The sequence below is a fragment of the Pecten maximus genome, chromosome 16, assembly GCF_902652985.1.
Source record: "Pecten maximus chromosome 16, xPecMax1.1, whole genome shotgun sequence".
In the NCBI taxonomy this organism is placed as follows: Eukaryota; Metazoa; Mollusca; class Bivalvia; order Pectinida; family Pectinidae; genus Pecten; species Pecten maximus.
The window spans coordinates 6,346,259-6,369,363 of NC_047030.1; the positions used below are offsets into that span (position 1 = coordinate 6,346,259).

The 23,105-nt window shown below is 34.5% G+C and overlaps 2 protein-coding genes across 3 annotated transcripts; one reads left to right on the forward strand and one right to left on the reverse strand.

Annotated features, from left to right (window-relative positions):
* The first annotated feature begins 1,320 nt into the window (after positions 1-1,320).
* Positions 1,321-10,267, forward strand: LOC117345011 (transcription factor HES-2-like). The gene is made up of 4 exons (XM_033907933.1): positions 1,321-3,274; positions 3,713-3,808; positions 7,608-7,686; positions 8,451-10,267. The coding sequence occupies exons 1-4, from the start codon at positions 3,221-3,223 to the stop codon at positions 9,026-9,028; spliced, it is 807 nt and encodes a 268-aa protein (XP_033763824.1). The 5' UTR covers positions 1,321-3,220; the 3' UTR covers positions 9,029-10,267.
* A 334-nt stretch (positions 10,268-10,601) lies between these two features.
* Positions 10,602-22,425, reverse strand: LOC117345009 (leucine-rich repeat-containing protein 23-like). 2 transcript variants are annotated; one of them, XM_033907930.1, is made up of 9 exons: positions 22,138-22,425; positions 20,379-20,491; positions 19,927-20,180; positions 19,340-19,470; positions 17,012-17,148; positions 16,745-16,824; positions 15,738-15,892; positions 14,694-14,736; positions 10,602-10,980 (listed from the first exon to the last, which is right to left on the reverse strand). In XM_033907930.1, exons 1-8 carry the CDS (start codon positions 22,309-22,311, stop codon positions 14,704-14,706), a joined length of 1,077 nt encoding a protein of 358 aa, XP_033763821.1. In that variant the 5' UTR covers positions 22,312-22,425; the 3' UTR covers positions 10,602-10,980; positions 14,694-14,703. The 2 variants fall into 2 exon arrangements, with proteins under 2 accessions (XP_033763821.1, XP_033763822.1); XM_033907931.1 differs by lacking the exon at positions 14,694-14,736 and having other exon boundaries at positions 22,138-22,424.
* Positions 22,426-23,105: the final 680 nt, after the last annotated feature.

Below are 23,105 nucleotides of genomic sequence, written 5' to 3' on the forward strand. Positions count from 1 at the left end.
AGAGTATCACAGGCAAGCAGAAATTAAAACTCTTATGTTAATAAGATTGCTACAGCAACTCAAAAAATTATCGCTTATAAGACTTACAATTACATATAGAGACTTAACACGATAGAATGTCTTCGGGGGCAATTAATTAATTATGGTATTACGTATTGTATGAATCAATCATTGTATTGTGTATTAATTGATTATGGTATTGTATTAATTAATTATGGTATTGTGTATTGTATGAATCAATCATTGTATTGTGTATCAATTGATTATGGTGTTGTATTAATTAATTATGGTATTGTGTATTGTATGAATAAATCATTGTATTGTGTATCAATTGATTATGGTGTTGTATTAATTAATTATGGTATTGTGTATTGTATGAATAAATCATTGTATTATGTATTAATTGATTATGGTGTTGTATTAATTAATTATGGTATTGTGTATTGTATGAATCAATCATTGTATTGTGTATTAATTGATTATGGTATTGTATTGTATTAATTGATTATGGTATTGTATTGTATTAATTAATTAATTATGGTATTGTGTTTTGTATGAATCAATCATTGTATTGTGTATTAATTGATTATGGTATTGTATTAATTAATTATGGTATTGTGTATTGTATGAATCAATCATTGTATTGTGTATTAATTAATTGTTGTATTGTATTGTACCTATTAATTATGGTATTGTATTGTTATCATTACATATTCACAATTTAAAATATGAAAGAGAGGCTCAAAGGTCTGGAGGATGATAAAACCGTAAAGTAACTTTTTGCATTGTATATAATTTCATAGCAGTCTTTTCAAATGTATATACCATATAAATATTGATAATTATCGAAAACTATATATAGTATACAACATTTTGAGAGTACTTGTACAGCTTCAGATCCTATATCAAATTACATTACAATGTATTTCTTACGGAAATGAGCAGATTAGTATTAACTTCGTTTTATACAGATAAGACAAAATACAACAAATATCGCTTCAAGACTGAAAAGGATATCGAAACAAGCTGTAAAGCTTTTGTTAAACCACTTCCCTTCAATTGAAATTTACAATATTGAGATGGACAAGATCAGCAATAAAACAAAATGTGAAAGAAAATTTGATTAATTTATAGAATCCGTAAGTTTGATCCGTCTACTGTTCATACTTCTATAGGAGGGGAGGGTGTGTGTGTGTGTGTGTGTGTGTGTGTGTGGTGTGGGGGGGGGGGGGGGGGGGGGGGGGGGGGGGGGGGGGGGGGGGGGGACAAGTGGGTGGGTGGTGAGCTTGCCTGGTTAATTAATTAATTAATTAGTGCTTATCAAAGCTTTCATGATTATGCATGTATTCAAATTGACGAAGAAAAAATAAACAGGATAATAAGATGATTTTGTCCTCAGGTACGTTATTTAATTCCAAAGTGATGTTAGCATTATATAAGAAATCAGAAACGTTTAGTAGCTATGATAAACTTTTGAACACAGTTGAACAGTTCACCATTTTGTTCGGAGGAAAGGTCAACATCTCCAAATAGTACCATTTATTCTGTGAAGTTATAATGAACAGATTATTGTCATGCCTGTAAACTTCAGAGATACTCTGGGGATCAGAGAGGCAGGTATATAACTTCAAGTTATTTCCAGTATGTGATTGTCTTTTTATGTCTTAAAAATTCGTGTAGTTTAAAATTGCAATTGTAATATTGTAGTTATATGATATACACTTTTTGTGATGGCAAAAAATATTAACACGTGCTTTATTGAAATGTAAAATACTTTGTGTTACATTGGCTGTGTTCTCCGCCGTCTTGCACAAATGTAAAATGTTGTCATATGTATGTATATTGTGATCCTATATGCCATTTGCATACGGAATAAAAATAATTGAATTGCAATAACAGATAAGATACCACAGGGACATGACACAGTATTTATAGAAGATAGGTAGGGAATGTATGACAAGTCCCTGTGAACTGTACACCATACGTGTTTCTTGGACTTGATTCCAGAAAGTTATGTAGAACGGGTCATAATTCTCTATGTGTTTTATAAAACATGTCAGTATACAATCTACAGACGTCAATAACAAACACATTCATAGAGTTATCTTTACAAAAACGTCAATAACAAACACATTCATAGAGTTATCTTTACAGAAAATCAAGTGTAAAAAAAACAGATAAGAAACACATGATGGAGAGAAGAAGAAAACATTGTGTTAAAACGTTTACTGTCTTCAAGGAAAGTTTGGAACAAATAATAATGTTTCCGTTATCCACATCAGATAGGATCGGAGACAAATAAAACCAGTGAGAGATACACATTGGAATAACGAGAAATAGCAGCAATAAAGAAAAACGCAAGCTTTTGGAAAGTGTTATTAGCGTAAAATAATTATTATGTAACATGGATTTGTAAGAAATATATATATATACATGTATATATATACAACCACATATTCTTCTTTTTAATTGGTCACAATTACCATTTAATGTCCCATAACAAAATATCTGGATAGAATTAAGTGTTTTTCTCACGGCCTAAGACAAGTTATCTAGTTCATAGATTTATAATTAACATTTGAACCATAAATAAACAAATTTATGTATATATATATATACACAATTTATTTTTCTTATCTTGTCAAAAAGTCTATAATAACGGTAGAGAATTGTGTGGAGGAGGGGTGGTGTGTATGTTACCCTCACGTGACATAATCTTTATCCATACACGTGTCACTGGTAAGACTATCTGTTTGGACAACACTTATCTCTAGACAAACGATACTCCAGTTAGTACACACCCCATCAATCAGATGACTACAATGGTGATTCCCCAGGTAGATCTATGTGATGATTGAGTAGAGGTAGGTCTTACCTATCTACCTGTGCAGGTTTCCAGGTGAGTTTTTATTGCAATTTGTGTACAATACCTGTTCCGTGTCACCGACACGCGCCCCAGGTAAGCTGCCCACCTGCCCTGTAGTAGGGATGCGACATTTGTGTGGCGTTTACATAACAATTAACGGTAGTTACCTGTCTAACGCCACGTGCTGCACTGTAGGTGATCTAATTGTCTGTCCCGTGGGGGTGGGGCGAGTATTCCTACCCGTCACGTGACCGGGTACCATATAGGTGACAGATCTCTACCAGAAGCACACTTTGCATTTGACTCCCAGCAAGTAGCACATATCCAACTTTATATTACGATACCTTTATCATCATGCATCCCGAGATCGAGAGAGCTTCAACACCCTTGGTAGCAAGAAAACGGCAGGTAATTAGAATTACTGTATATATTAATTAACTGTAAACTAAAGTCTAAAGAAACTAAAGTTCGCTATTTATCGTACAAACTGAAAAATTCAATGTTAGATTTTTCTCCTTCAATTTGATTGCTCTCGGTTTATTTATTTATTTATTTATTTATTTATTTATTTATTTATTTATTTATTTATTTATTTAATGATCTGTAATTGGAAATACAGTTATATAATACAGAGGTCGTAAATTGACGTGATTTGTGTTTTAAAACTTTCGCCTGTAGATATTCTGGGAATTTACAAATACTTTTGACAAAGATAAATAAAAAGTATATACACGGACTGGTATGTTCGATGTTCTTACATCTGTCCATGTTTTTAAGTATCACATGCTTTCTTATGAACAATAGAAAAAACTGACTTTTCATATTTCTTCCTTTTTTCAAATTTAGTCCAACAAGCCACTGACAGAGAGGAAACGCCGCGAGAAAATCAACAATTTCCTTAGTCAACTTAAATCCCTCATCCTTCAGAAAACAGACCGACAGGTAAGTGAAAGATTATTTTGTATTTTCTTAATAATTTCGAGAAAAAAAAATCTTAGCAGATATTCATTTGCCCGGCAAAACACATAAAATATCATAGGATTAACAGTTCATTTCACTACGGGAGAAAACGTTACGACAGCAATGTTTTTAATGATTTATTGAAATATCTGTTAATAAGTATTAAACACGGAGTATTATATCCTCGGAGTAAAACGACATCTCTAGAGATATCCCTGACACTTTACATTTTAATTCTTTAGCATCCAGTCGTAAGCAAAAAATAATACTTAGTGAATTTGCCTATTTTTCCAATAATCCAGTGATGCTTCAATTTTTTTTTTTTTTAAATTTGGCCTCTCTGCAATTAATTGTTACCTGATTACTGTTTTTCCCTCATTCATACCCCACCCCCAACATTTCGTCATTTTCTATATATGTTCAAAAACACAATGATGTGTTTATAATAAACTTTATTTCATTCACATTAACTTTATAACAACACATCGTACAGTATGAAAGATGATGTGTTTAATATTAGTATAATTTGTATAATTATCTATTTTCGTGTGATTTTATTTGAGCCGTGAATGTTGCTGCGGATTTTATCAGTTATTCATGTAAATGTCGGTCCCATCCAAATATACATATACTGATTATCGTTGTTTAAATATAAGGTAGAACTTAAAAAAAAAAAAAAAAAAAATGCTATTTTATTCCGACGATAAAAAAATAAAATTCATTATTCAACATTTAACTAAACTGATTTCCGCCACACAGCGACAAATCCTAGCTTGTCTCATGGAAAACAACATTGTATCTTTATCGGCAAACTTCCTAAGAAATAAATCATCAATGTAATTATGATGGACTATTATACTGATCTCAGTTATAATTAAAGTTATATTTTCTAATTAGAAACGTTTTAAGTGAAAACATTTTGTTGATTTAGAATCAAATAGCTTTAACGCTATAATAGCTGGGGAATACAAAGGATTTTTTCCTGTACAATTTTATTGTTTTCATTTTTACTTTTTATCATCTAGTTTTTTACTTCATTGTTTTGTAAACATTACAATACATACAGTAAAAAAGTATTGTGTAAATTGAATCAGGATTGTTTAGCGAATTCACACGTGCTAAATATTTCACCGTATAAGTTGGGTTTTTTTTCAAAAGAAATAAATGTTTCTAGAATATACTGACTTATAGATGTTAATTTTATTTTTCACAAGAAAAGTAACCCTTTTCTCGGTAGCGACGGTAAAAATAAGGAACAGGGGACAATGTAGGCATTTAAAAAATATCTGTAGATTGTGAGTAAAATTTCATGTGATTATATTCCTTTTAAATACCTATTAAGTGCCCTATAAGCTTGTCTTAAGTAACTATGATTCTGCCCTACCCTTGACAGACGATGATCCCAGATTTTATCGGATAATTTGTAATGTAGTAATCGGAATATCGGCGGGAGAATTTTAATCCATTTAACAGCTATAATTAATGACACGAGGTAGCGACACCAGGTCACCTGGACGTCCGTGCCGTACCTGACCAGGTAGACAGACAGGCTAATTACCATGTTTAATTGGGAGCAAATACCTGTAATACTTCACAGCCGAGCTAGGTGTGAGTGTCAACCTCGCGATTGAAAACGGAACGCGCGGAAATTTGCAATTACTACTACTATAGGCCCCCCGTAGCGATATACCTGTGGTTTGTCGATCTGTCAAAATCAATGTTTACTACATTATCTTACAAATAGCTTTAGGCATATCAATTTGTCGTTACACAGATAAAGGCTCGATAACCAGGATAAATTAACGTGATACATTGCACTTAATTCGCGCTGTGACACTTCGGGTGTAGATGGTTGTGTCAGACTAGAAATTATAATCACCATATATATAATCTGCATCATTACCTTGAGAATTTACATATAATTTGAATATTTGTAATCAAAATGGTACGAGGTCCACCATACTGACAGGTTAACAATAATCAACCCTGTTTGATGCTCAGTTAATAAACTAACATTTCGAAGGAAAACGACCGTTCCATGTGTGCCGACTATTTTCTAATTAATTTGATTGTGTTAAAATTATAAAATTTTCCAATACACCGTCTTTAGTTAAACATTTTTTTATCTGATCATGTTTAATTATTTCGAGATGTATGAATAGCTGTCTAGAAATGCTACATGTATGTTAAGTGGGGCACGTCTGGTATTAGCCCCAGTTTCCTCTGACCCCAATACCAGATATTGAGACATTTCCATGGACATACTTTGGACGAAACATGAAAGAGCTGTCCTTCAAAATGTCTAAGGCCTGGTTTAGGGCTAGAGGAGTCGGGTTAACGTTGTCTCTTCACTTGTATATAAATTACAAGCTATTTCTTACTCAACGAAATGATGATGTTTAAATGCTACACATTCTTATACTTATCTATTTAAACAGTTTATATTTATTTTTTAACAGTTTTTTCTTTGTCTATGTGTATATACACTGAAGGAATCAGTTTTGATTAATTCAGTCACATTTGTCTCCATTTCAAGAACATTTTTCATATTTTGCTTACATTTAGATGGAAACTAGTTATATTTTAATTCCCAAATACAGGCTATGCTCAGACAATGTCTTATTGAATTTGAAAAAAAAAAAGAAAAACATGGAGACTTCTATTGTGTAATTGTTTAAAACTCATATCACAATACGGAACATCTAATGATCATCATCAAGGCACGTGTCATAAAAAATTTCATAGATTAGGATTTAATATTTAATTGTTTATAAAATGTTAATTTTGAAACACCATTGTTGTAACTTGATATCTGCACAAGGTATTACCCAGGTGTGAAGGGAGCATTGTTTTATTATTTACAGGTGAATAGTCAGATAACAACATCTATTGTTCAATTTAGTTGTCTTTTTTTACATACAACAGATATTTAATATAAATGGTGATTGTATGGTTGAAATATCAGAAATTTAACAATTAGTTAAGGCTGTATGCTACCTTTTCTTTGAAATGCACCTCCTTCATAAAGAGTTTCTTATTACAGATATAATGATGACTGTATAATTGAAGTTCCACAAATTTAACAATTACATGTAGTTAAGGCTGTATGCTACCTTTCTTTGAAATGCACCTCCTTCACCAAGATATCCAAATTTTAAACAATGTTTTGAACATTATGTTATTGACACATCAGCTAGCAAAAATTATATTAAATTATGGTTGTTGTGGATTATTACTTAATAGTGAAATGATTTTATTTTCAAAGCTCACATTATGTGTCAGTTCAGGCATATAGCATATTTCTATAATGATTTTATGTATCAATATCACTGCACTTTTCTTTTTTTTTTCAAAATCATGTTCAGTATCAAATATTCATAGTTTATTTTGTTTTGAAAATACTTCAAGTTGCTTTAGGTAATAAGAGAGAGAACTATCTAAAATTTAAATAGTTGTTATCAATGCAGAATTTTACACGAGATATTTCATTTTTATCAAAATGTTAATCATTAAATATGCAGCAGGCAGCATTCTTAGACCGTTCTTTTTAAATTATCAGAAAGACCCTAGTATTGATATTTTTTAACTAATGAAAACAAAATATTTTGTGGAAAAAAAACACATGCGGATGTCACATCTAAGTTGATGTCAAGTTCACTAGTTGATATTGTTTAACAATGTTACAAGCTCCATTGTTTTTTCACTAGTTGATATTGTTTAACAATGTTACAAGCTCCATTGTTTTTTCACTGTTAATCATAATTGTGTCGTTGATTTGTAGGAGAATGAACACTGTAGACTGGAGAAGGCCGACATCCTAGAGATGACTGTACAGTACCTACAGAACGACACCAACGCAGGTAACTATGGCTAAGGTCAATGGGGTCAAAATAGGTCATAGGGGTCAACAAGAGTCAAAAGGTTTTAACAAAGGTCATCCAACATAGGTCAAAATAGGTCATGGGGTCAAAAGAGGTCATAGGGGTCAACAAGTTTTAACAAAGGTCATCCAACATAGGTCAAAATAGGTCATGGGGTCAAAATAGGTCATAGGGGTCAACAAGTTTAACAAAAGTTATCCAACATACGTCAAAATAGGTCATGGGGTCAAAATAGGTCATAGAGGTCAAATTAGGCCATGGGGTCAAAATAGGTCATAGGGGTCAACAAGTTTACAAAGGTTATCCAACAATCATCAGCAATAGACATCTGGGTTTAACAAAGATCCCAGTCAAGTAGCATTGGTCATATGGGTCAAAGAGAATGCACAAAGGTCATCCAACAGGGGTCATATAATATATAGTTCAACAAAATTCAACAGGGTTAAAGTTACAAAGGTCATCTAATAGAGGTCATATGTGTCAGAAAAGGTCAAAAGGGAGAAACACAAAAGTCAAGAAAGTTTTTTCTTTCCTTGCAGTTTTTACATCTAATATGAAATTGGAATGGATGTTCTCAATAATTATATTGGCAGGTCTGTGGAATACAATGACAATCAAAACCGACAATAATGAAGCATTATGGGCTCTGTAGAGATGCTATATAGCCACCAGAGTAGGTTTTGATATTGAAATGGCCATTAATTGAGATGTATTACTGATTTTTTTCTTATTTTGTATTGCAGTACATTCCAAGAGCTCGGATTATACATCAGGATTTACCCGATGCCAGGAGGAAGTGTTCCGACTTCTCAACCAGGATGTTTCTGTCAGCAACGATGTGAAGATGAGGCTGTTCTATCATCTGTCCAGATTTCCGACAACCCACCAGACCCCTCCCCCAGCCAGCTACAGTGTGGATCCGTCCCCAGCTACTCTCGCTAGCGACTACACCTGTCCTGTATTACCCGGCTACAGCACTCCCGGTCAGTCTTTGTATACCAGTGAGCTTCACGTGCCCATCCAAGGTCACCAGTGGTCACCAGATCAGATGTCCAGAACAGCTTTATCCAGTCCGTCCTTCAACCAGTCATCCATGGACACTACTTCATCTCTCCCTCTGTGTACCCCAAATGGATTCAACATGTCCAGCATGGAATGGTTCCGAGGACATTCTGAATGGAGTCACTCTAGTCCAGATGTCAGTTCTGCGAGTCCCGATATGAGTTCAGCCGGAGTGTCGGAGATTTCCAAGGCAGCCTTTCCTGACAGTGTATCCACCTACAGTGATAGCTCCAGCTCTTCTATGTGGAGACCATGGTGATCATTGCCATGGTTACAATCAACATAGTGACTTGGACACCAGTAAGATATTATTGACATGTGAGATTACTGTGCTTTAGAGGGTGCCCAATATTTCGAACTGGATTATCTCCCTTAGACTGTGTCTGTAACTTGTCATTCACCGTTAAAAAAATGTGCTCCTGTGTTATATAACTTATATTCATGTTCAAAAACTCCAAGGATACAAGTGACTTATGACTCAAACTTACTTGCTGAATTAGGTGTATTATTGTTTATCCTGCATTAAGCCCAGGGGTGAACGCATAACCCCTTAACACAAAGTGGTGATGTGGACTTATTTTATAACAAAATCATTTTCTGCTATTTCTACCAAACTCTGTTGATATGGATTGGTTTATTACTAGACACGGGAGTATTCCTCGACAGGATGGTAACATTTTGTATACTGTGTGTCAGTAATATCAAACCACATTACCTTAATCATATTTAATTAAAATTTTCCATATGTATGTTCCAAATTTGTTTTATGGATATTTGTTATCAAAGTGATCAATCATATTTAATCAATGAATATAGATTTTTGTTTTACGTTTCAAAATATGGATTAAAATTTGATGTTCAGGGCTTAGCAAGTCCATTTTACAGCGGTTTGGAAAGAAAAGAGTTGTGGAAGATGCGCCTAAAATTTATTTATATTAAAATATTTTCTTAATAGTTGAAATTCCCACAAGAATTAAAACTGAATGACCTATGAATTAATTTAAAAGATAATTTATTATTTCTGTGTTGTATATATTATATTGTACATTATTAAATGTACCTGTACTGTGCTTATATCTGTAATCATGGTGTTGGCTACTTATGGTGACCAAGATGTTAAGATGTCGGTTGGCTTTACAGTTCAGAACAAACACATTTTTTTTCTATTTTGTTCTTTCAAGAAATTATTCAGTCCATTCTGTCCTGATAAATATTGGATTTTATCATAATTGGAGACATTTGTATGAAATTTCTTTATAAATTTACAGAGAATCATGATTAAATAAATTCAACCATTACAGGTACTTTATTTCAAAACTGATAATCTTCCAAATTACAAATTATAGAATTTGGTTGTTTTTAGTCTCCTGTAGTATCAATGATATTTTGCTCGCCATGAAACAGGAAGCTGTTTGTCTTGTTAATACATAAAATGTATTGTTTGTTTCCTGTGATGTAGAGTTTATTTTTATTAAAAAATAAAATATGATAAATTGAATGATTGTAGTTTTGTTCTCATTTCTGGTAGGACTGTGAACCAAGGGAGGTAACTCTTGTCTTGATTATTTTTAGTCCTCAATGGCACTCGTGCAACAAAGTACAGACATGCTCGCCATGAAACAGGAAGCTGTTTGTCTTGTTAATACATAAAATGTATTGTTTGTTTCCTGTGATGTAGAGTTTATTTTTATTAAAAAATAAAATATGATAAATTGAATGATTGTAGTTTTGTTCTCATTTCTGGTAGGACTGTGAACCAAGGGAGGTAACTCTTGTCTTGATTATTTTTAGTCCTCAATGGCACTCGTGCAACAAAGTACAGACAAAAATCAACAGGTATGAAAATGGCATTGTATATTCACATAAATTATTGCAATAATATTTACAACAGTAACAATGATACAATAATTCCATTCAGATTTATTTCTACAGAATATTTTTCAAGAAATACTGTAAATGTTTAGAATATTTTGTTACATGATACAAGTGTATCTGATGAATTTTTTTTTATTAAAAGTTTCAATTTTGAAGTTGATATCACAGACATTTTTCATAGTCTTTTTTTTTTATCACATTTGACAAATGAAATTCCCATGTCCCGTCACATTTGCTGGCGTGATGCTGAGGTGCTCCATCTTGAATACTCCCATTAAGTCCACATTTGGATTCAGAAAATCAGTTTTAATCATCCTCATCTGAGTTGTCCTCGTTCTGAAACAAAAAACATGGTATTCTTAGACTGGCTGGAATCTAATAATGTTAGGAAAACCGAATTTCATAAGTTAGTCCAATTTTTGTGCTTCAAGAAAATTGACACTTGTACATACAAATATATGTAAGTTTTAAATAGAAGTTTACAAACCTCCTTTTTTCTTAACCTATTTTCATAATTTCTAATTATCTAAATCCTATTTGATTTAAATCAGATTTTCAAGTTTCAATAGCTAGGACTTGAGGCCATCATTATCCACTGTTAAAAACCCTTGTGTAAAGATAGTACCTGAACACAACTCCCAGAATTTGTTTTTGATCAGTTTTTAAAAAATATTTTGTACAGTTTTGGAATTCTCTATTTTTGAGAAAGACTCCTCATATCAATTAACCCATTAACCAATTAACCTCAATGAATCTACTTGTCTGGAGGTATTAAACTGAATAATATTATTAATTCAAATTTCAATATCACTCAAACTAAGTAACCCTGTTTATTACGTACAGTGTGTATATGAAATAATTTTTAAAGACGTATGTCGCTGACTAAAAACTAGGAATTTTATCAGACTCAATGTTATTTTTCATATCAAAAGATTTTATTATCAAGTAATACATGTGTATACAATTCATAAAGATAAATAAATGAATGGATTAGACAACAGACTAAGCCTATACTGGTCCTTTCCAATCCTTTTCAATATCAAATGTTCCCCATTTTTCTATTTAAAGTTACTCAGCCTAACTGCATACCGCCGTATATATACATGTATATAACTTAGCAACACAAATGACGAAGGAAGTATCATATACACTATGTGTTGGTGATCCGAAGATATAGATTTGAATTTCCTGTCGTAGTTGTACCCGAGAGAAATATATACATGTACATATATATATATATATATATATACTGGTAAGCAATTGCCAAAGAGGGAAATTGCCCTTATTTTAAAATAATGTATAATGTCCTTCCTAAGACTAGTTTTTTTTTTTAAATTATGAAATGCATTATTCCAAATGAAAAAGATGAAAAAAAAAATCTTGCCTGAGGAGAACTAATTGACAAATAATAAAATAGGACTAAATAAGTACGGTAGATATAAATATACATGGTATATATCAGCTAGCTGACAATCATACTGGCTTTATTAAACATGATTTTCATGCTGAAATATTTCCCAAAAGAATTTTTAAAATGACAATTGGTAAGTTTATAAATACCAGCACTATGTGTAGTTCAAACAAACATGACACTCCAGATTTTTTTTAAGAAAAAATAAAATAAATAAATAAGGGATGTTTATAGGAGAAAAAAGCATCAAAAATAAAACTGTAATCCAGGGTAATTCCAGAGCACAAACAAAATACCACACCAAAAATTAAAATCCTGGGACGAAAAAACAAAGAAAAAACCGGGAAAAGGGGTACTGGTTTGGACTACAATGATTTTTATGATATTTAGATACAAATTATTGGTGAAAAGATATCGGTCAACGACAACAACATGAGTGTAACACGTCAAAACACGTCAAAACGCGTCAATTACAACATATACATTAATACATATATGAATACATTAATGGGATTGTAGTATGAAGATGCAGTACAATCTTGTACACAAGTTCTGTATTTATCATAAACAGAGGTGTTACCATCACAGTGGTACAAAAATAGATATACAGGTAAACAAAAAGCAAAGATGTTTTTTTTTTTTTCTATAAAAAAGATATCTCATCAAAAGAGTTTGTATGAAGAATGAGAAGCTAGTACCACGGAGAAAATATATAGTTAAAAAAACAATAGTATTACAGGTTTGTGCACTGTCTTACCAACCTGACGCTATAGATAGAATGCTTAGTAAGTTTTTGTCTGAAATAAATGGTATAGGTTAACATTGTCAAGGTCAGATTTTAAAAAAATTGTTGAGGTGAATTTTTAGAAATTGCTAACGCATTTCTGAAACAAATAACACAGGATCAACCATGGTTAGACAGTTCCTTGTCAAATATTATTCAGAACAATTCTGTAGTGTAATGCTTGAAGTCATTTGTTGCACTGTTGTAATCTGAAAACCTGTTTATTCTGAACAGTCCTAGCTCAAAATTAATACTGAAACTGTCCTTTCTCCCAAAAGAGTTATCTCCCTTCCATCATGAACAAAAGTGGTGTTACTATACTGAAATATTACAAAACAAAGTTGCTTCAAGTTAAAATTTTAAGTTTGAATATGCCCTTTTTTATGTTATTAAATGAATTTTGTAGTTGACAGTACATCTTTAGTGTTTAATTATTATTATTCTTTTAACTTATAAATTTTGTATCCTGCCATGAGAATATTTTAACAAGCTGTGAATTTTATATATAATTTTGTCCTTTAACCATTTCTTAAGACAATCCGAGATTTTGGCAAATTGATGAGAATAATTAAGGAAATTTTTCAATTAAAATATTTGTTTATCAAGCTAATGTTGAAATAAAGATCAGATTATTTGTGTAAATAATAATTTTTCAATCTTCAGAAACAATTGTGAAACATGAAGGCCATTAAATGATTGTACTGTTGAAAAAAGTACCAAAAGAATGAAAGTAACATATTATATGATAAAAATTTATCATGAAGCTGAAATAGATGCCTGAAATCCTTCAATGTGAAAAAATATTTACAAATAACAGGATCTATGCAGGGTCTTTTATAAATGGGTCATTATTTTCATTTTGAAATCCTGATATGGGCCAAAGGCCAATAACGCTGAGAAATCTTCGGATCACATCCAAATGAAAAAGGACCCTCTGAATAGTTTGAATTGACTTCCTAAAAATAAGCAGGGTCCATGCTTCAAAAGGATATAAGGAACGGCTTCAACACAAACTCTGAATTAGTGATGTGAGGATGTTAGTGGTGGACAGAAAATTGATAACAAAATTGACCATTCCATGATTCTTTAAGTATAAACTTATTTTTTAACTCTTTTATATTAAAGTACATGCCTGTCAATAAAACATTAGCTGTCAGAAAATGGGCGTACATTAGTGTAGGTAATCAATGTTACACAAGTCCGGGGTAAAATGGAGGATCACACAAGCCAGCACACAGGAACAAACAGGTACACACGATCGGGGTAAGTCTGATAGCACCAATCACCAAACAGTTAATACAATTCTATATCGTTAAAACACTCTTCAAAAGTTTGTTTCTATAAGAATGTTCACCATTTAATAATTGATATAATTTAATAATTTTTTAATAATTAATATAATTTAATAATTTTTTCTTTGTTAGAAAAGGAAAGGTAATGGATTTTTCTGAGAAGCCAAGCTTAGGTATATCAGATAATAGTTTAAAAAAAATAGATATTATAACCTTCTGACGATCTGACAAAAACAATATACATACAGTTGTACATATTCCCATAGCCCTGGTACTTATGATATAATGCCTTGGTCAACTGACTGTGTGGGTATTGAATAAAAAAATTAAAACTGGAAAAATAGTTATGTTTAAAATCATTGATTTTTTTTTTTTTCTATCAAGAATAGCATCATAAATTCAACATTTAAAAAAATCATATTTAATGGGAAGCGAAGAAAATCAAACAGTTGGATTGGTTAATAAAGAAGAGGACACCATTAGCACTAAGGACTACGACTTCAGTAGCTTGGTTCTATTGTTATGGTTACATGAAGTTTATTTCATCGCCATAGCAACATACTCTGTTCTCATCAATCCTCATTTTGCTGTTCTTCTCCATTGGCCTGTCAATCAAAGGTCACACAGGGTGTGGTGAAAGGTCATAGGGTCAAAACAATTGTAATCCTGTGCATTGATGTAGCAGTGATTTCAATTTTTGATAAAGAGACAAATTCCTTTTTTCTTTTTTCTTTTTTAATTGACACAGGTTTGAAAGTGTCAACTCTCACTTAAGATTTAAGATATTCATATTGTTTAAGATTTCTTAATTTCATATCAATTAACCAATATTGAAATATTTCATATTATTCAGTATATTTTTGAATATCAATAGAGATAATCACACAATTCTAAATAAAAGCAGTTCCATTTTTTTTTTTTTTTAATTTGTCTCTTTAAGGTAGAACAACATTATTAACATATCACACAAATTAATGGTGCCATATACAATTATATGTAACATTTAATGACATCTGTTTTTAATGCTGTGACAAAACATCAAAATATACACTGACTTCCACCACAGTCAGAATAGTGGTCCACTTCCTGGGTTATAAAAACACTTTAATTATGCAAAACTATTATAAATTAAACATTAATTTGACCTTGATACATAAATACACATTCGTTATAACACAGAACGAGATGAAAAACAGACATAATTCTGAAGATTTCCCCATCCATGAAATACACAATACATTAATCCCACTGATTTAATTTTCATTGACACTCACTTTACAAGAATTGAGATATTTCTTTGAATTTTGTTATTGATATCATACAATTCAACAGATTTGTATAAATCAAAGATTAAAAAATTCAATGGAAAAATGCTGGGTGTTTTTCTTATACTTTTTTTTTAAAAATTATAAGCCTGATGTTAATTGAATTTGCTGCATAAAAATTAATGTTACAAAAAAATAATGATGGATATATAACTTTGATATAAATCCTACATTCCAGCCTCAAAGTTAAAAAAAAAAGATCACACTGTTTAGGATGGCTGTGAAATGTATGAAATATGTGAGGGTTTTTGTGTGTTACTCGATAGTACATGATTACCCACCTCTCGCTCTGCTTCTTCCTTGAGACGTTGTTCGTAAATCTCTTCTGCTTCATTCCTCTCCTCCTCGGAGTATTCGTCTTTGTCCAGTCGTTCCAACTTCCGAAGCCCGATCAGAACTTCCAGTCTGTACTCATCTTCCTCATGAGCAGGGTTCTCTGATAAATCATAATTTTCATTTTTAAAACTGTCTGCATAATTTCATTCAGTTGGCTTCTTTTCACATGTGCAATATTATATTTTCTGCAAGTCCATTTTTCTGAGGTGAATTTTGAACTTGAATGTCCTGTCACTGACTACGCATGCTATTTCAATAGGTTGTGAAGGATGATTTAAAGCAAACAAAAAGTAACAAAATTTTGCTGGGAAAGAATCGAGAACATCTATGTCAAAATTGGACACAATTGCTTTGTCATTTTGTTCACAATCAGGGTCATTTTAAGGTCTAGTCTTGTAGTAACTGGTGGCTAAATCACTGAATAACATATGAGAGAACAACCACATACTATCCAAAGTAGTGAGGTTGTCTTGTCCAAGGGCAGCTTCTGAGAAATGGAAACTGCCTAAAGAGAAGGGATCAAACCTCACACCTGACCTTGTGATGTGTTTATAGTTAGTTACTTTCTCCGTTAATCTATCACAGACAACACCACCTAACAACAATTAATACCAGTTTGGTAAGGACTTGGTCTAAATCAATTACGACAATGGATGATACATACCACCTAACAATAATTACTACCACTTTGGTAAGGACTTGGTCTAAATCAATTACGACAATGTATGATAGATACCCTAACAACAATTAATACCACTTTGGTAAGAACTTGAGTACATCAATTTTAACAATGGATGATACATACCACCTAACAATAATTAATACCACTTTGGTAAGAACTTGAGTACATCAGTTTTAAGTTTAACAATGGATGATACATACCACCTAACAATAATTAATACCAGTTTGGTAAGGACTTGGTCTACATCAATAATGGCTATAGAATGCTTACCAAACAGCACCAAGGCCCTGAGCATTGGAAGACATGCCATCTTCGGTACCTGTTCCTTCACAGAGGTGATATTGTTTCCTCTGAAATAAAGGTTTGGAAATGGATACTAATTGGAATAGTTTTCAATTAAAATGATTCAACAAATTAAAAAGAAAGAACAAATTTAACAGATATTAAGTTAATTTCATTATTACTATCAGAGATGTGAGAAGGTGAAAGTTGGTAGGCATATGAATACAATGTTTGTATCATCAGTATGATCAGTACCTAAGGTTAATGTACTGGAGGAGTTGGAGCTGGTCCGTGAAGCCATCAAGGTTCTCCAGTTGGTTGTCTCTGAGGTGGAACGTAGTGAGGCTCTTAAGCGACTCCATATCCTCAATTTTGTCTATTGTGTTTGCAGCCTGTAAATGGATGGAATGTAACATACATCAACTACATGTTCATTTCATGTCCCAAGGCCTAGGGAGATGTCTTTAGCTATAATGTCATGTCCATGCTCCTTGATTCTCAGACTCATTTTTCTCGTCGAATATTCAATCACATCACGTCAAGATTTCCTTGCATTAATGTAACGTTAATATTAGACACATAAGAGGGTAAACAGGGTAAGAGAAAAATAATCATTTCCCCCATGGAAGTGAGACAGGGGAATCTCTACCCTCGGGGTAAGATAATTAAGCTACCTAACACTCGGCAAGACTCGTGTTTGGCAACTTAAGAATCTTCCCCTTGGGTTGAGATTCCCCTGTCTCACCCCCAAGGGGGTGAAAGATTCTATTAATCTGTGTTCTAGGACCCAAGGAGGTCTAGGCTCCCCACCTCATTTATCTGTCCTAGGACCTACAGAGGTCTAGGCTCCCCACCTCATTTATCTGTCCTAGGACCTACAGAGGACTAGGCTTCCGGCCCCATTTATCTGTCCTAGGACCCAAGGAGGTCTAGGCTCCCCACCTCATTTATCTGTCCTAGGACCTACAGAGGACTAGGCTCCCGGCCCCATTTATCTGTCCTAGGACCCAAGGAGGTCTAGGCTCCCCACCTCATTTATCTGTCCTAGGACCTACAGAGGTCTAGGCTCCCCACCTCATTTGTCTGTCCTAGGACCTACAGAGGACTAGGCTCCCGGCCCCATTTATCTGTCCTAGGACCTACAGAGGACTAGGCTCCCGGCCCAATTTATCTGTCCTAGGACCCAAGGAGGACTAGGCTCCCGGCCCAATTTATCTGTCCTAGGACCTACAGAGGACTAGGCTCCCCACCTCATTTATCTGTCCTAGGACCTACAGAGGACTAGGCTCCCGGCCCCATTTATCTGTCCTAGGACCTACAGAGGACTAGGCTCCCGGCCCAATTTATCTGCCCTAGGACCTACAGAGGACTAGGCTTCCGGCCCCATTGATCTGTCTTAGGACCTACAGAGGACTAGGCCCCAGCCCCATTTATCTGTCCTAGGACCTACAGGGGACTAGGCTCCCGGTCCCATTTATCTGTCCTAGGACCTAGGGAGGACTAGGCTCCTGGCCTCATTTATCTGTCCTAGGACCTAGGGAGGACTAGGCTCTGGGCCTAATTTATCTGTCCTAGGACCTAGGGAGGACTAGGCTCTGGGCCTAATTTATCTGTCATAGGACCTAGGGAGGACTAGGCTCCCGGCCCCATTTATCTGTCCTAGGACCTACAGAGGACTAGGCTCCCCACCTCATTTATCTGTCCTAGGACCTACAGAGGACTAGGCTCCCGGCCCCATTTATCTGTCCTAGGACCTACAGAGGACTAGGCTCCCGGCCCAATTTATCTGTCCTAGGACCTACAGAGGACTAGGCTTCCGGCCCCATTGATCTGTCTTAGGACCTACAGAGGACTAGGCCCCAGCCCCATTTATCTGTCCTAGGACCTACAGGGGACTAGGCTCCCGGTCCCATTTATCTGTCCTAGGACCTAGGGAGGACTAGGCCCCTGGCCTCATTTATCTGTCCTAGGACCTAGGGAGGACTAGGCTCTGGGCCTAATTTATCTGTCCTAGGACCTAGGGAGGACTAGGCTCTGGGCCTAATTTATCTGTCATAGGACCTAGGGAGGACTAGGCTCCCGGCCCCATTTATCTGTCCTAGGACCTAGGGAGGACTAGGCCCCTGGCCTCATTTATCTGTCATAGGACCTAGGGAGGACTAGGCTCCTGGCCTCATTTATCTGTCCTAGGACCTACAGAGGTCTAGGCTCCTGGCCTCATTTATCTGTCATAGGACCTACAGAGGACTAGGCTCACGGCCTAATTCATCTGTCCTAGGACCTAGGGAGGACTAGGCTCACGGCCTAATTTATCTGTCCTAGGACCTAGGGAGGACTAGGCTCTGGACCTCATTTATCTGTCATAGGACCTAGGGAGGACTAGGCTCCTGGCCTCATTTATCTGTCCTAGGACCTAGGGAGGACTAGGCTCTGGGCCTCATTTATATGTCATAGGACCTAGGGAGGACTAGGCTCCTGGCCTAATTTATCTGTCCTAGGACCTATAGGAGTTTAAGGTATGTATTACTCAAGTAATAGAAATATTATACTTGATATTTGTTTAGACCTTCAGCACACACTTACCATAAACAAGTTCTTAAGATTTGGAAGGTGAACTCCGCCTGTGGTTTTAAGTTTGTTGCCCCGTAACTCCAATGTATGGAGGCGTGCTAATTTGGCTTCGTCCAGACCTGATATTCCTGTGATTTCATTATCTACAACAGAGAAGTATAGTTAATTCCTCAATCAATCAAGTTTAAAATTTCAATTGAAGCAATTCATCAAATTCCTTAATGATGGGCTTTCGTATATTTTAATATTATACCAAAAGTTACATACTTTATGCCATTATCACAATCTGTAGCCTTGAGTTCTCTTTTATCATTAGCATAGAGTGAATCAATAAATGATTGATTTTAACCCTGGAGAAACTATTGTACTACTTGGCATACAACTTTCAGTCTGATATAGACCTAAGCAATCATTTTTAGGACATATTGTTTATTATTTTTTCATTTTTTGGTGTTAATTAGATATATATCATACCATGGGTGCCATTTCATGCATTTTTATGACAAGTAGTATACATGTATATGATGTCAGTGGTATAGCATCTTTAAAATGTGTGAGAATTTAGAAAACCAACTGATACTTTGACAAGTTGCACTTACTGTTGAGACATAAATGCTCGAGCATCGGGTGGCTTACTCCTTCCAATGTGTTAATTTTGTTGAAATTAAAACTAGCAACTTGTAGAAATGGCATTTCCTCCAGGCGGACGCTACTTAACATATTGTAATCAGCTTTCAATGTCAACATATGTGTCAATGCACTCAGAGATGAAATGTCTTTTAAATTATTTTTGCTCACATCCACATATCGAAGATGAATAAAGGACTTCAGAATACTAACATTTGTCAACTCTCTGAAAGAAAAAATAAATAAATAGATAAATTATACACCTAGTTATATACATGTATGTCAATCATTATTTAGTAATTAGATTATGATAGAAATATTTAACAGAATATTATTATTGAACTGCAACCCTTTAGTTTCCAAAATGAAAATTTCAAACCACACAGTACATTAAGTGACTTGTACAGTAGAGCAGACATCTTACTTTTCGTGGACATCCAAGCGGACATAAGCGTGGGATAATCCATCCCCTGTTTTACACAGGAGTGAAAGACTTTCTGCTACAGCTTCTTCTGTCAGTGGATTTTCTGGCACTTTCTGGAAAACAGAAACAATTTATTTAAAAAAGAAGAGAAACACTTGTACTGTCCTACTGATTAAAATAAAAACATGTAACTTTAAAAATGAATATAAAAGATGAAAATCTACTAGAGGGCTTTTTCACCTTATATTTTCAATTGTGTTGCAATGTCACTAGATGAATCTTATTAACCCTGAAGTTATTATTTTTTTTTTTTTTTTATTAAATGTCATGGTGATCAAGCATAAATATAAGGATTGTTTTTTTTGTTTTTGTTTTTGTAGCTGCATCAAAGTGTATTTGTAGCGGAACTGGACAGGGTCGATCGTCGGCGACCAGGTAGCTCAATCGGTAGAGCATCCGGCTAGTGTTCGGAGGTCCCGGGTTCGAACCCCGGTCTGGCCGTGCATTTTTCCACTCCTATTACATTTGGTGCCTGTGACCAAACCTTGTTTCAAGTGAGGTGAATACTTGACAAGGGGATACCCGAACCTGGGTTGTGAGTTGTGAAGTCTTCGGGGTCGAAGACTTAAAAAAAAGGAGGGAATAGTGTAGCGGAACTGGACAGGGTCGATCGTCGGCGACCAGGTAGCTCAATCGGTAGAGCATCCGGCTAGTGTTCGGAGGTCCCGGGTTCGAACCCCGGTCTGGCCGTGCATTTTTCCACTCCTATTACATATTTACATTGGGGTACTGTATGTACATATCTAACTTGTTATGCGAAATATGTACATACCACAATGTAAATACACTTTGATGCAGCTACAAAAAATAAAAATCAATCCTGAATTAAAAAAGGAGAGAAAATGCAACTTCTGGACTCAAGATGGAGGCTAGTTATCATTTGAGTGATCTGGCCACCAGCATTCAGCAAAGTCTAGTTCTTTCTTACTCCTCTATCCTTTAACAGTCATCAACACAGAAGACACATATAGGGCAATATTACACCTCCCATGGGTATAATAGTTAAATGTAATAAGAGAGGAAAATGCTAAAATCAGACCAGGAGCTCCAACCCAGGACCTTGATCTGACTACAGACAGTTTTTGCAAAGTGATAACAATATTTTAAAACATAATAAACAATAGAAATGTTTGAGTTTTTTGTGTGAAAAACATCTGTTTGCTTGGTTTATCCCTCTGTGAACGGCTAAGGTTATTTTGAGGTAGAGTCTTCTTGCAGTAGTTGGTGACTACCTCACTGAACAACAGGAGGCCCATCGCATGGCATCCAGAACAATAAGGGTAAACTACGTGTCTTGTCCAATGACACAACTAGGACAGCACAGACAGGGCCCTTCCTCAGCTTCCAGAGAAACACAAACCTCGATCGGATCTTTAATATGTTATGTGCCTGGCGTTCTAACTCAGTGACTGTCGGAGTATGAAGTTGATTAACAGTGTTTATAATGTTTGAATTAACCTACAAGTCAATGAAATTTCCTTATTTTGGGGAAACCTATGCAATTTCATATTCTATTTATTATGAAAAATGGTCGTTGGTTACCTACTCGATCTCTTACGGAGGGAAATCCTCATGTAAATAAACCACTTAAATTATTTCTAATATTTAAAATATATCAATTATTTCAAAAGAAAGAAAATGAGTACTATAGAATAATACCTTTTACATTCTTAGCCCTTTTTCAAAACGCAATACCAACCTCTTCTTCTTCTTTCTGTTCTTCTTCCTCTCCAAGTTCCTTTTCCTCTTCGTCAAGATCTTCATCTTGTTCATTTTCTGCCTCTTCCTGTTCAACTGCCTCCGTTTCTTCTCCTCCGCCCTCTTCTTGGGTTTCCTCTTCCTCCATGCCTAAATCATCCTCTTGGTCAGACATATTTGAACAACTGTCAACGTTTGAAATCAATCACAAAACAACAAGACACGTCCCAAACCAGAGGAGATTGTAAACACACCGAAAGTTGATTACAAAAATGGCGGACCGTTGTCAAGGAGACCGCTTGAGATATTACCAATCGAGTGGGTTACTCTAATACTTTCGTTGCAAATTAGTTATAAAGATAAGTTCTAAAATAGTTTTAATACAAGTAAACAATGAAATATAAATATAAAAACTCGTTAATATGGCTGGAAACACCTGTTTAATGCTGAAGGCATGTTCTCGTAAAACTTCGCACAAAACGAGAATCCGTGTGGTTTCGGTATTCATCCCATATGATCGAAGAGGCTTGAAGGTAATGTTTAACCCACATTTATTTTACTTTTTGTATTGTTTTTAAACATAGTATTGTACACGTAACTTCTCTTAATTAAGGTAACAGCATTATATAACATGTTGCTTTTGTTTCTCGGTGTGGTTAGCGCTCTAAGTAACACTTTACACTTAAAAACTTCGAAAAGTTTTACGGACAGATTCCGTACTTTTCACCCAAAAGTTTATTATCGCAAATGTTCACGCCTCAAAGGTCAGCTTACGTTAAATATATACATATGAACGAAATTTGATGGTGTGCCAAGTTATTTCACTTTATTGATATTTCATTGTATGTCGCATTAATGTATTCACGTTTTTGGGAGGAAACTGTTGAAACGTTATATTTTGTATGTAAACTATAGATTTATTGACACAAGAACTGATAGGCCAAGCGTTGGCCTGGTTTTCGATTTGAT